Raw genomic sequence first — 13,104 nt, 5'->3', positions numbered from 1 at the left:
AAAGAAACAAGGTTTTCAATTATGGAGCAAGGTTCAAGTTTTTCGATTATGGAGCAAGGTTCAAGTTTTATGTTGTAGTTTTTATATAACCTATACGCGGCTTGGCATAAATCGACATCTCCTCTCGACATCTTTTCATCTCAGAATTGTTAATATCTGAGAAAGTGTCAAATACCAAAGAAATGAGTCATTACAAAGAGATGAGTCTCAAGAGGAAAAAAGACATTGCCCCATATCCATAATACCTATTAGAAAATCAAGTCTAATTAGTCACTACAATGTGATGTTTGTTTCTTGACCAATTTGGAAAAATAAAAGAATAAATATCAGATTGCGAAAAAAAAAAAAAGTAAAATGCTTCCCTTTCATAGTTCCTTTTTCCTTTATCATCAAAGATATTACAATGGCGGTAACATTACATTGTCTTGCTGACGTGTGTTTGATTCCAGTATGTGTAATACTTCACACCCATATGTGTTCGCCCAATTGACCTTCTTCCCTTCCTTCTTCTTCCCTTCCTTCCTTCCTCCCTGCTTCTTCCTCCCTTCTTCCTAATCTATCTTTTTTTTTTTATTACTAACGTCACCTTTTTTTTTTCGTGATAGATTGGAACAGGTTCAGCTTCGGTATCAGATCAAGTCACGAAAATCACCAAATTAGCTCAGGAGTCTTCTCTTGAAACAACTTTACATTCCGCAGGTACAACGATTGCTGGACCTTGGGATCAAGTCATGGACTTGATTGGTCAAATGCATGAAATTTTACATAAGGATGGAATTGTTCGTATTCAAAGTGATATTCGAGTAGGTACAAGAATTGACAAGTCTCAAAAGCCTCAAGATAAAATTGATGTTGTTCAACGTAAGTTAAAAGAATTGAACCTGAGCATGGCCTAGGGGCCAAAAAGATAAAAAGAAAAGAAAAGAAAAGTAAATTAAATATTAATACTATATAAATACATAAGTTTCATCAAATATGAATAAACCTTCAACTGTACCCAATTATTCAAGCTTTTGACGTCAAGTCCCAAGCTCAAAAAAGAAATAAAAAAGAAAGAACCATTGCCTCTGTTGCATCATCAGTTTTCACTTTTTTTCTTTTTTTAATTTCTCTTTTCTTAAAAAAGAAAAAAGGTTTAGGTGCCAAGATTCAAGTTCTGGGTGGTGATGGGGTTTTGAAAAAGTCTAGTAATATGGCTTGTTGTAATAAGAACAAAGTGAAGGTTGATGGATTTGCAGAGGATCAAGTTGAGGTTGCAAATGAGTATGAGGAAGCGATTGTTGTGACAGAACCTGTTGCAGCAGCAGCAGTTGTTGTTGCTGCGGTTGCGGTTGCGGTTGTGGCTGTTGTTGTTGTTGTTGTTGTTGCGGTTGTGAGTTTGCATAAACATCATACCTTCCATCAATAATACTAGCCTTTTTCTTCTTTTGCTGTTCTCTTTGCTCAATAGTTTTATCGGTCTGTTTTCTCTCCTTTATACTCTCCTTTATAGTATCTTCACTAACTCCAAAACTGGAAGGATTAGCCCAGAATAGTTCCCTAATCATTTCACGACATTCGTAATCGGTAAATACTTTACCTGTAGATTTATTCAACTCTGCAGTGATATACCTCCATTTTTCAAATTCAGCCGCATCTAATAGATTTCTCAAGAAAATCTTGTCATTGTTATCCCATGCACTTGAATTATTATTCCCTTGTTGTCCTACAATAACTTGATATCGATTTCTAGCAGCAAGGTATGACCCGACCCCAGAAATCTCAGCTATTTCTACCCAGCTTTTCCCCTTTCTCTTCAAGTTCACAATCAAGTCGTCTTGTTCTTGCGTAAACTTAGATTTGCGTTTGGCTCGCTTGGCAGTCGTACCCACTGTAATATCTGGACGCACTGGTGCTTTAGATAAGGGGGGAGGCGGTAATATTTTTTGCAACCTCTCTGGGAAATTAGGGAATATCACTAAACTATGTGGTTGTAAAGGAGATGCAACCTCTGAAGATTGGGAAGAGTCCTGAGATTGCTGTTTTTGTTTTGAAGTTGATCTAGATCTTGCTTTTTGTTTGTCAGGCGTACTATTATTTGGTTTGCCAGTAATGGTGTTGGTGGTGGTGGTGGTGATATTAGCGGCGTTGGTGGTTGTAGAGGAGGGTATAGTAGAATTTGAGGTTGGTGTTGTTGCTTGATGGAAGTTATAATAGGACAATTGTTGAGGTCTATAATGCTGTTGCTGTTGCTGCTGCTGTTGTAATTGATTCGATTGGACCAAGCCGTGAGTTGGTGATATACCCATCATATAGTTACTACCAGGATCGAAATATTGAGTCCCATTATCGTTCAAAGTTGGTTGCTGGTTTAGTGATTGAGTATGACCCTGAGCCTGGGTCAGCATCTGTTGGTATTGCCGATAATAAGGCGGAAACGGCATATGCTGTTGCTGCTGCTGCTGCTGCTGTTGCTGCTGCTGTGTTTGGGGCGGTGGTATAGAATACATCATCTGTTGTTGAAGCGGCACATTGTTGTTTGCATGCTGCTGTGGCTGCGAATACTGCTGTAAAAGGTATGGCTGTTGCGTCTGACGCTTTAATGGCTGCTGCTGCTGCTGCTGCTGCTGCTGCTGCTGTTGCAGCAGCTGCTGGCTAAAATGGTTGAGTTGAGGTTGCTGAGATTGTTGTTGATTTAGAGCTTGCGGCTGTTGCTGCATATGGTTATTAAATAGTTTACCTGGCAGCTGTTGTTGGAGCTGGTGCTGCAGCGGTTGATTGAGCAGTTGCTGATGGTTCAGCAAGTTTAGACTTTGACTTAGTTGAGACGGATAGTTATAATACGAACTGTTTGAACCTTCGTATGGCGACATATCGATTGGGTATAATTTAAGTGGTTTTTTCTGGGTGAGTGGGGGGATTTTATGATGCAAAAAAAGAAAGAAAAAATATAAGTCAAAGTTATAAAGTCAAAGTAAATGGAGGTTTAATGAAGATGCTCGTAGACACCATGGGCTTTTGTCAAATCAATGGGTGCTATACAGAGATATATATGCAATACATGGACAATATAGATAAATATAGATGTTATTTACTTGGTATTATATATTCAATTCTTAAAAGTTAACGATATTTACTTCGAATATTTCCATCAGTGAAACAAAAAGCAAAAAAAAAAAAAAAAAAAAGTCTTGTCCGGAATCCACCTTAGAATCGCCCCGTTTCTTCTACGTTCTTGTTGGTCTTGTGGGTTGTTTTTATGTTTACGTTTCTATTTGTTTCTATATTACATATAGTAGATACGAGACATATGGCGAAGAAGAAAATGATACGGTTTATTTTTCAACAATTTTCTACCTTACAAGATAAATTTTTTTTTTATTTGGTACTTGTTGATGATATTATTTATGAGCAAAAAATAAAATGCGTTTAAAAGAAGGCAGAAACATACATTGACAAACAGAGACAAACAGAGACATACAGAGAAAGAGGTTGAAAACACAAGTCTGCTAATGTTGTATTTGCTTTTCCCACATTTGTTATCTTTCAATTGGGTGGGAGCTTGGTGTAATAATATATGTCAAATCATGTACAATCTTCCCCTTTTGTCGCAATTGCATAAGATGAAATTAATAACTAAAAATTTTCAAAAAAAAAAAAAAAAAAAGAAAAAAAAAAAAAAAAAGANAAAAAAAAAAAAAAAAATAAAAAAAAAAAAAAAAAAAAAAAAAAAAAAAAAAAAATAGAGCAAGAATTTCTTACTTTGTAGGAGGTGTCGTAGTAGATGGGGCAAACAGTTTTTACCATTTAAGGTGGTTTTGGGGAATGGGGAAGCCAGAGCTTTTTAAAAACAACAAACAAACGAACCCCTTTTGTTGAAGAAGACAAGTCAAGTTTTTTTTTGTATGTGACGCATTGACTATTTTTTTTTTTTTCCTTTTAGCGAACCAATGGTTTAAATGGGTTACGGAATTATGTCTAGTTCTAAAAAGCACTAAAATATCTTAAAAGAACAAACCATACAAATGTTGAAAAGCCCCTAATTAACTCCTTGCAGTAGCGGGATAAATAAGCTAAACTATTTCTTTTTTTTTTAACTAAAAATTTGAGTATATGACATTGGCCACTTGTCCCCATTTGTGAATGGGAGCAGGGTGCTGGTACAGATGGTGGCGGTGGCTGAGACAATTTTTAGTTACTTTAGTAACTAAATCACATCACTATTTTCCATTGCTCTCATTATTGTCAATTTTCACTCATTTTTTTTTTCTTCCCCCCCCCCTCCCCACTCAGTTTCACATCCGTCTCCTGCTGACCTCCGACTTTCTACTGGTCTAATTGTTGAAAAAAATACATTGGATGACAATAGTTTGTTCAAGGCTCAAAAGACATGAACGACTTTTGTTTTGTTTCTAACCCACAAAGTCACAAAATTAACGCTTCTGGTAGCAGTACAAACAAAAATTATTATTATTAGTATTATTATTATTATTATTATTTATCGTAGTAAACTTATCAAAAAAATAATATCTACATAATAATAATAAGAAAAATAATAATATTCAGTTAAGATTTGCTTATAGATTGTACAAGTGTTTTCCTGATAGCCTGTAAATGTTTTCACCGTTTGTTTTCCTTTAGTTATAAGGAAGATATGGTTAAGGTGGTGGTTAAGGTGGTGATTTCTCTCCACCCCTAAGCTTCAGATATTACCCCCTTAACTAAAAAGATAGACATGATAAAAGAAGCTTTTGTTTAGATGTGTCACTTTTTTTTTTTTGGCTTGAGTTATGTATTATTTGAATAAGGTTGCAACAAAGCTTAAAATTTCAAAACGCAGCAATAAAATATCAGCTTAGCGGTTAATATACAACTTTCCATACAGAGTCCCGGTGATACAAAGTGTAGTATAAGAAAATGTACATACATGTAGAGGTTCCAAGTAAATAATTTTACAAACACGGCAACAATAGCTTACGTGTTTCTTCCCAAAAACAAAGTTCGTTTTTCTTTATCTATCTTTGAGAAAAAGCACCTAACCTGTAATCAGAATCTACATTTTCTCTAGTAAACAGTTCCGAGATATTTGATTAAGAGACATCTTGTTTGATGATACTGATCAACCGTGACCCTTTCTCCCATCTTTACTGGTTTTTCTTTTTTTTTTCTTTTCTTTGTGCATGGATGTGCTTTATAATGTGACATCTACTCCACAAGATTAATAATTAGCAATTCTTTTTTTTATTTCTTTCTTTTGAAAAAGCATCTCACAGGTCAGATAATTCAACGATTTTTGCTTGCAAATTTATATATATTTTTTTTTCTATTTGGACTGACTGAAAGGAGCTAAGATTTTATTAGGAATATTTGGGAGTTAATTACTCCAGTGGAGGAAAACGGAATTGGAGGCATTGGTTAAATGATCAATTCTACATTCAGGTGTTGAACATCATCAGCACTAGTGATTTTGAAGGTTTCACAAGGTAATTGAATCTTCAGGAGATCATTAGTATATTATCAATATACAATATGGCATATTATATCCTACCTGACATCTTGTTTTTCAAAAATTTTGTAAACTAACCTTAAACATTATAGGTGAGGGTGGATTTTGGTTGTTTTGAATATTATCTAGGTTGAAGTATTATGCTATTTGTATAGAGTTGTTCTCATATAATACCCAGTATATTTTTCTGTTTGAAAGAAGCTTTTAAGCAAATATGGTGTCTTTACTCAGTGAGAAATAAACTCCATATGTTTAAAACCCCTTTGAACTGGAAATGTCAACTAGAGACTAGACGAGTGAAACGAGTCTTGTCGATAGAGAGAGAGTAGTCGATAGAAAGAGAGCAGTCGATAGAAAGAGAGTAGTCGATAGAAAGAGAGTAGTCGATAGAAGGAGAGTAGTCGATAGAAGGAGAGTAGTCGATAGAAGGAGAGCACTCCAGAGAGCAGTTGATAACACTCCCCCCGGAATGAGTCCTTTTGCCAACCAACTATTACGTCTTGCCTTTTTCAGAACTGAATAAACCTTGGTCCATGGAAAAACAACCCATTCTTCTACTACAGCAGGTCTCCCTTACATAGAATTCCCTTCAAATGAAAGATTCAAGGACATTTAAGTAGAAGATATATTACCAACAAAAAGAAACAAGAAGAAGATAAGGGCTTTTAAAACAAACTTATTAGGTAGATATAACACTAGATAATCTTATTGAAATTGCAAAATCAATTTAAAATCTCGTCCCTGCAACCACGTCTAAATCAAAAAGCACTCCCCTTTTCCATTAAAACCTTGAACCTTGAACTTTAAACTTTAAACTGTAAACCTCAAATTCTACTCCTCCATACTATACCATAATCATATACTTTATAATTTGGGGGGAGGGGTTAAGTGGGGTTTTTTTTCTTTTAATAAATTGAGGCTAATTATTTTCAAGACTAAATCAAATATTCATTTATTTTTACTCAGGGCAAAAACTTTTTCCTCTTCTTTAGGAAAAAAAAGAAAAAAAAAATAACAATTTTTACTTTTCTTTCGAAATAAAAGAAAGGGGTCTTTCTTACAACACAGATGTAAGATTTCCAAGAGACAATTAGCTTTTTACAAGATTCAGTTAATCGACATTAGTTTCTTCATAAAGAATTAATCAAGAATATGCTTTTTAATGATTTTATTTTCCTGGCTTTGAGGTTTAGTTTTATATTATGAGAAAGTTTCTGGTTTGGTTTTCCTTCTATTATACATTATGTATAGAACAAAGATTTGCGAGCTTTTTGTTTTTTTATTCTTCACTTCTAATAATATGCGTTGACAACTAATCATTTTAGCACCCTGCTGAAATAGATATCATACATTTCGGCTTGTACATAATGCATTAAAAAATGTATTAATTTAAATGCAAGAATAGGATTTGACACGCTCAAGGGTCCGAAGTTCCTGTATATTACTTTTGCTACCCTTCTCCCTCCCTTCGATATTGATGATCTGCGTTTCTGACGCGGATCTTTTTTATTGCTATGCTCCGAGTGACACTATCGAGCAAAGCGAGATAGTGGAGCAGCACTTGGTAACTTGTTACAACATTATCGAGCAGAGCAAAATAGTATCATTAATCAATGTGCTCCACTATCGAGCAGAGCAAAATAGTGTTATTAATCAATGTGCTCCACTATCGAGCAGAGCAAAATAGTGTTATTAATCAATGTGCTCCACTATCGAGCAGAGCAAAATAGTGTTATTAATCAATGTGCTCCACTATCGAGCAGAGCAAAATAGTGTTATTAATCAATGTGCTCTACTATCGAGCAGAGCAAAATAGTGTTATTAATCAATGTGCTCCACTATCTCGCTTCGCTCGATAGTGTTACTCGATAGTGTTACTCGATAGTGTCGCTGATACAGTAGACAAAAAATTGACGACATCAGTACTTGCAGTTTTGTGCAAAGTTTTACAATCTCATACAGTGACTGTACGACATTGTTTATTTTCACTATGTGTGTTTGGGTTCCACAATAATAAACACATATTACGAAATGGCTGCAAAAAAAATGTCCATGGGACCTCAAATCTTAGTGCATCTCTATTCTTTTTTCGTTTAGTATTTCTTATTGATGATTAAGTGGCCCTTGGGTTCATTCATTGCTACAGGATCAGCAGTTTTTATTTTATTGTAACTACACTTTATCTTCATCCCACCCAAAAAAAAGAGCGAGTCTTCCTTTGGAACTTTGTCAACTTATCTTTATCCACTAACGATATCGGCAACTCTTTCCCCCCCTTATTATTTTCTTCTTTATGCATTCGCAGTGAGAACTCTTTCTTTCTTTTTTTTTTTTCCTGGACATACAATGGAGAACAATATACAATCACTTGTTCCACATAAACATTTTTCCAATCTACTATTAGGTATTGATCTGATACAGGTAACTATAGACGGTAATAGTTGTTGCAATTAAATAAAATTGCAAGTATAATTCATATTAAAATCTTTATGTTACAAGGGTTTGAGTCTGGTTTATGACTCTTTCCAACTTATTGAAAAATACGTAAAGCATACAATTTACACTCTAAAACGAATATATATATATATTGTCTATTGTCTATTGTATCCGACCCTAGGTGAGTCATTCAGTATAATGTCTTTAGTATTCACCTTGTTGTTGTTGAAGATACAACCTTCCTTCCCCCAGAAAAAAAGGTAGTGCTCGTTTGACGAAAAAATAGGATCTTTAAAACCGCTGGAAAATAAAGTCACCTTTACCATTCCCCTTCGTATACACATTATTCTATTGCCACCAAAAAAGGATACAAGACACAAGTACCAATAAGATGACAGCGTATGAACGGGTATGTTAGAGAGACAGTTTTTTGTTTTATGTTTCTACATGAACTAGACCTCTCAGGTCTTTTGCTGGACTGATTTGTTTTTTTTTTTTAACCATTTTTCTGACACATTCGGGATTACTAACATATACACTCTCCCTGCCTTTCCAGCTAAATAACAAGGAAGAAACGTCAGAAGAAAGTGGAGAAAACAGTAGTGAACAACCACTTCTCCATATCACAAATGATACTATAATTAATTCCGCAAATGCGCCTGTTGACTCCAATGACACTGCCTCGAATTTTTTGTCCGACTTCCCCGTACTACCTTCTTCGTCCTCCTCAACTTTGCCAACTTACAACACTCCACAATCGGCCATAGGAGACCTTGAATCTCAAACACCGGCGCGCTTAACCGCAAAACAGCGTGTATTAAGAGTTTTAAACCATTTGGTGCCTATTAAACAAACTTATCATCGGTTGAATAATGGTATTCACACTGGACGTATGCAGCAAAATGTACCAGGCCGGTTTATTGGTCAGGGAACAGACGGGGTGTTTCAGAATCTCATGGCAAAACCAGATACACAAGCGGTATTACAACAACGAGAACGTGAGTTGCATCCACCTACATACGAAGAAGCCAATCAAGACGCTAGTCCCGAATATTGGGAATCAACAATGATCTCCCCAATGTATGAGGATGAGGTATTTGTCCAAGGTTTACCAGTAGGGAACATTGCTAATTTCATTTGGAATGCATTGGTTACTATAGCTTTCCAATTTGTCGGATTTGTGTTGTGTTACTTGCTACATACTTCCCATGGTGCAAAGCAAGGAGCAAGGTTTGGATTTGGTGTTAATTTGATATTTTTTGGCTGGAATATAATACCTTTGAATGTGGGTCACCCAAATGAGAAACCCAAGAAAATCATTGTTGATAATCCTAATCAATTTGACGTTAACAAAAATGTTAAAATTACTGGGAAATTGGATACCTATAATGCTGGCAGCAACGTGTTTGTACAAAATTCGTCAGGGAATGATGACAACGTGGATAGGTATGGAAGCGCGCCTTATATCGCATATGGAGTAATTGCATTTGGTTTGTTTATTATAATAAAGAGTGTTGTTGATTATTATAGGGTGAAGCAGTTGGAAAAGGCAATTTTGAACCCACCCAATAATCCTCATTCCAATATCGTCCAAAGTATTAGTGGTCAAGTTGATAATAACGATAATAATAATAATAACAATAATAACAATAATAACGATAATGATAGTGATAGCGAGAGTGATAATAGTGCAATTCTAGAGAGTAGATAGTAATATATGCCTTGGTTAATTTTTTTTTTCCTAATATTTTAGTTTAGCACCACCAACATCTTCTCATATATAGTAAAGACAATACCTCCACTTAGAATTAATCTTCCTAATCTAGGAGTAGCACCCTTCCAAAAAGTTGCGATTCCTTCATGTTTGAATATCTTGACAAAACAATTCACAGTTGAAGAATATTGCTTATCTGATCCTAATGCTTGCATTCTTGTTTTCACAGTATCTATGGGCATTGTAGTATAAACAGTAACCAATCCAGCAAACGCCCCTACTAAAAACGTAGCACCCGAACTTAACGGCTGGTTTGGTTTCGATCCAGTTGCTTGTTGAATCGTAGTCTTGATGGCATTATACGACCCCAATCTAACTGCTTGGTTAGCCGCTTGTCTCAAACTCACAGGAACAACTCCCGCATAAATACCTTTCAAACCCATATCTTTGCACAATTTCACAGTTCCACTAACGAGCCCATTTTGATACTTTGGATTAACTCGTTGCTTATCATCAATCAATCCCGTTTTAATGGCTTCAAAGGGTGTCACTGCAACTATACTCTCCAATAATCCTGCTCCCAATCCTGCCAAGACTCCACGCGGGCCACTCAACTTCCCATTCTTATCCTGAAGAAGATTCTTGATTGCGTCAAACCCAAGAAACCGTACTGAGGCCTTAACCGTGTTTCCAACTACAAATGCAGGACAACCAACGTATACTGCTGATACACCATTAGTCCTTGCAACGTTATAAATAAGTTTCAACGGATTACGCGAGGTGTTGCGCGCTTGGGATTTATCAACTAATTGTAACCGGGTCTTGGCAAACTCAAAGGGGTATGTTATAACCCCCTCAATTGCACCTGCTGTACCTCCTGCAATAAAAGATTTCCATGGATCTACCTTCAAAAGAAAAAAAAAAAAGGGGGGGGGAGAAAATATGTTAGCTAACCGATAGTCGAGAAGAGTGTATAATGGATATTGTTTAAGAACTATTAAGAAACGTACTTTTTTCGTCGCCATTGCTACAGATAAGTATAAGTTGTATAGAAAAGTATACCTCTACTGTATGAATATTTTGCAATTTTTGAAATTTTTCAGCACTATACAAAAAGAAAAGTTTTTTTTTTTTTTGACATGATTGACTCACCGTTATCGGCTTCAGCCTCTTGTTGTTACTCGCGATAAGTTAAAGAGCCTCTTTCTCCACACTTGGAAAAACAACAAACGCCAACAAGACGAAAACAAAAAAAGAATGTCAATTTATTAAATAGAATAGTACATTGAAAAACACTTATTTCTAAAATAAAGATATATATATATAAAAAAAAAGGGTAATAGAAGAAAAAGAAGAAAGGGGAATAAAAACCAAGCCAACAACGCCATGATTCGAACTAAAAAAAAAAAAAAAAGAATAGAAAGAAAACAAACAAAGGCAGAGGATTTTATCCTCGAGTCATTCCCGAGTCCAACCATAGGCTTTTCATTTCTTTATTTTTATTTATAAAATTTGTGATCTTCGTTCATCAGGATTGATAACTTGTAAAAATTTTCCTTGTGAATAAATAGCTTCATCTACAAGTGAACCCTCGCTCAATCTTCTCCTTCCAACCAGGGCCAAGTTTATTCTAGGATCAGCTAATCCCAATGTTGCTCCGTTAGTTGTTGTCCTTTCTGTTGAATTTTGATTTGCTGTATTGTCGGCTGGGTGTTGGAATGGATTAGACATTGGCATGTCTAATGGTGATGCTCCATTATTATTATTATTGTTATTATTATTATTGTTTCTGTTGCTGTTTCTGTTGCTGTTTTTATCACGAGTTGAACCATTTGATCGAGACATGGCAAAGAAATTTTGTAATTTATCATTGCTGTAGTATTTTTCTTCATCGTGGCTATAACCTTCATCGTAATCATTATCATCGTATCCTCTATTTCTTCTCCTTATGAAAAAGAACAATAATCCAGCAATGACTACGGCTCCTGCTACTCCTCCAACTACTCCACCTACAATTGACCCAACCGATGATTTTGACTTGTTTTCATTACCATTTGTTGCTTCGGCATCTCCTTCTGAAGAAGAAGTTTCTGAAGCAGGTGTAGCTTCAGTGTTTGAAGCATCTCCCGAAGAAGTTTGTGTAATTGTTCTAATAACAACTTCTCCAGCATCATTGCTCGATGTGACAACATTTGTAATTGTTGATTGTTGATTACTTGAAGGGGATGATGATGAGCCCGATGCAGAAGAAGACAAGGATCCTGCTGATGATGATGAGCTTGTTGAAGAATCTGAGTCATCAGATGAAGAACTACCACTACTACTACCACCACCACCATTATTCCCACTATTATTAACGCCAAAAAATATCGAATAAAAACTTGATCCACCGCACATTTCCTTATTATATCCGGGACAAGGTATATTGCATTTTGAGTCATCGGACTGTTTATTGGATGATGAAGGCAAGCTATTTAAACAAATACACTCTTCGCCTTTTATGGCAACATATTGTGAGTCGGGGCATAAATGATTAGAGCAATAGCCTGAAGACTGCCATTGGTAATCTCCCTGAGAGTCAGCTTCTGAATCACCGACTCCCGAGTAACAACCAACTAGTTGTGCTGCTGGATAATACACATCTGCTGCATTGGCAAGTGATATGAGGGATAGTATTAGTGGTATTAGCCTTGAAAACATTGAAAAGTAGTAGGGAAGGAGGAATACTGTGGTGGAGGGTGGGGGTTTTTGAGATGAAGGAGCCTGTAGACACGTAAAGGTAGAAATCTCACTGGGATAGTGAGAGGCTGAAAATGGAAATAATTGATAAAGTTTGGACGTAAAGGAAAGGAAGGTGAAACGAATAAAGATTCTTCGATTTCGATTTCTATTTTTTTTTTAAAAAAGTTAGATAGCAAAAGACTAAAGCAAGAGAGTGGGAAAATGAAGTAAGAAAACAAAGGGGAAATAACCACCTGAAATGTTCCTAAAGTTTGTTGCTGTTGTTGTCAAGAAAGAATGTTGCTGTAAAAGTGGTTGTAAAAGTTGGTTGTAAAAGTTGGTTGTAAAAATTTAGTTGTAAAAAAAAATTCTTTCCCTAAAAGAAAAAAAAAATTGGTAGTTTAAGTTTTTTCTTTTTTAAGGTGCAGAATTTTTCTAAACAGAGTAACCAAATTAATTAATTAAGTAAGCACAATAATGTAATATTCACGAGGATAAAAATATTGCAGAACCGAAAGGGCAAAGAAAAACACGATTTAGAGATACGATGGAGGAAAATATTCAAAGATACGATTAGTCTGATAATACAACTGATTATACAAATATGATGGGTAATAGAAGGACTATCTGATTATTAAAATATCAACTGTAAAGCTATAAAAATAAAAGGACTATCTGGTTTGAAAATATCACAGCTGTAAAGTTATATTTTTATCACTACTGTGTAGTTTTATTTTTGTCACCACTA

The 13,104-nt window shown here is 35.4% G+C and overlaps 5 protein-coding genes across 5 annotated transcripts; 2 read left to right on the top strand and 3 right to left on the bottom strand. All coding sequences in view use genetic code 12, as the record gives it.

Moving 5' to 3' along the window:
* Positions 1–403: 403 nt before the first annotated feature.
* On the top strand, positions 404–896 carry ECM15 (Ecm15p; the record flags this gene model as incomplete). Its single annotated transcript, XM_049326941.1, has 2 exons — positions 404–448; positions 606–896. The coding sequence occupies 2 exons, from the start codon at positions 404–406 to the stop codon at positions 894–896; spliced, it is 336 nt and encodes a 111-aa protein (XP_049181880.1).
* Positions 897–1,184: 288 nt separating this feature from the next.
* AAF1 (C2H2-type transcription factor AAF1) lies at positions 1,185–2,852 on the bottom strand (the record flags this gene model as incomplete). The annotated part of the gene is made up of 1 exon (XM_049326940.1): positions 1,185–2,852. The coding sequence occupies one exon, from the start codon at positions 2,850–2,852 to the stop codon at positions 1,185–1,187; it is 1,668 nt and encodes a 555-aa protein (XP_049181879.1).
* Positions 2,853–8,312: 5,460 nt separating this feature from the next.
* KGF56_000975 (uncharacterized protein) lies at positions 8,313–9,632 on the top strand (the record flags this gene model as incomplete). The annotated part of the gene is made up of 2 exons (XM_049326939.1): positions 8,313–8,330; positions 8,478–9,632. 2 exons carry the CDS (start codon positions 8,313–8,315, stop codon positions 9,630–9,632), a joined length of 1,173 nt encoding a protein of 390 aa, XP_049181878.1.
* Positions 9,633–9,670: 38 nt separating this feature from the next.
* CTP1 (Ctp1p) lies at positions 9,671–10,660 on the bottom strand (the record flags this gene model as incomplete). Its single annotated transcript, XM_049326938.1, has 2 exons — positions 9,671–10,540; positions 10,646–10,660. The coding sequence occupies 2 exons, from the start codon at positions 10,658–10,660 to the stop codon at positions 9,671–9,673; spliced, it is 885 nt and encodes a 294-aa protein (XP_049181877.1).
* Positions 10,661–11,138: 478 nt separating this feature from the next.
* WSC1 (Wsc1p) lies at positions 11,139–12,335 on the bottom strand (the record flags this gene model as incomplete). Its single annotated transcript, XM_049326937.1, has 1 exon — positions 11,139–12,335. The coding sequence occupies one exon, from the start codon at positions 12,333–12,335 to the stop codon at positions 11,139–11,141; it is 1,197 nt and encodes a 398-aa protein (XP_049181876.1).
* Positions 12,336–13,104: the final 769 nt, after the last annotated feature.

Source organism: Candida oxycetoniae, assembly GCF_023343755.2.
Source record: "Candida oxycetoniae strain CBS 10844 chromosome Unknown scaffold4, whole genome shotgun sequence".
In the NCBI taxonomy this organism is placed as follows: Eukaryota; Fungi; Ascomycota; class Pichiomycetes; order Serinales; family Debaryomycetaceae; genus Lodderomyces; species Lodderomyces oxycetoniae.
This window is presented reverse-complemented; position numbering and strand designations above follow the sequence as displayed.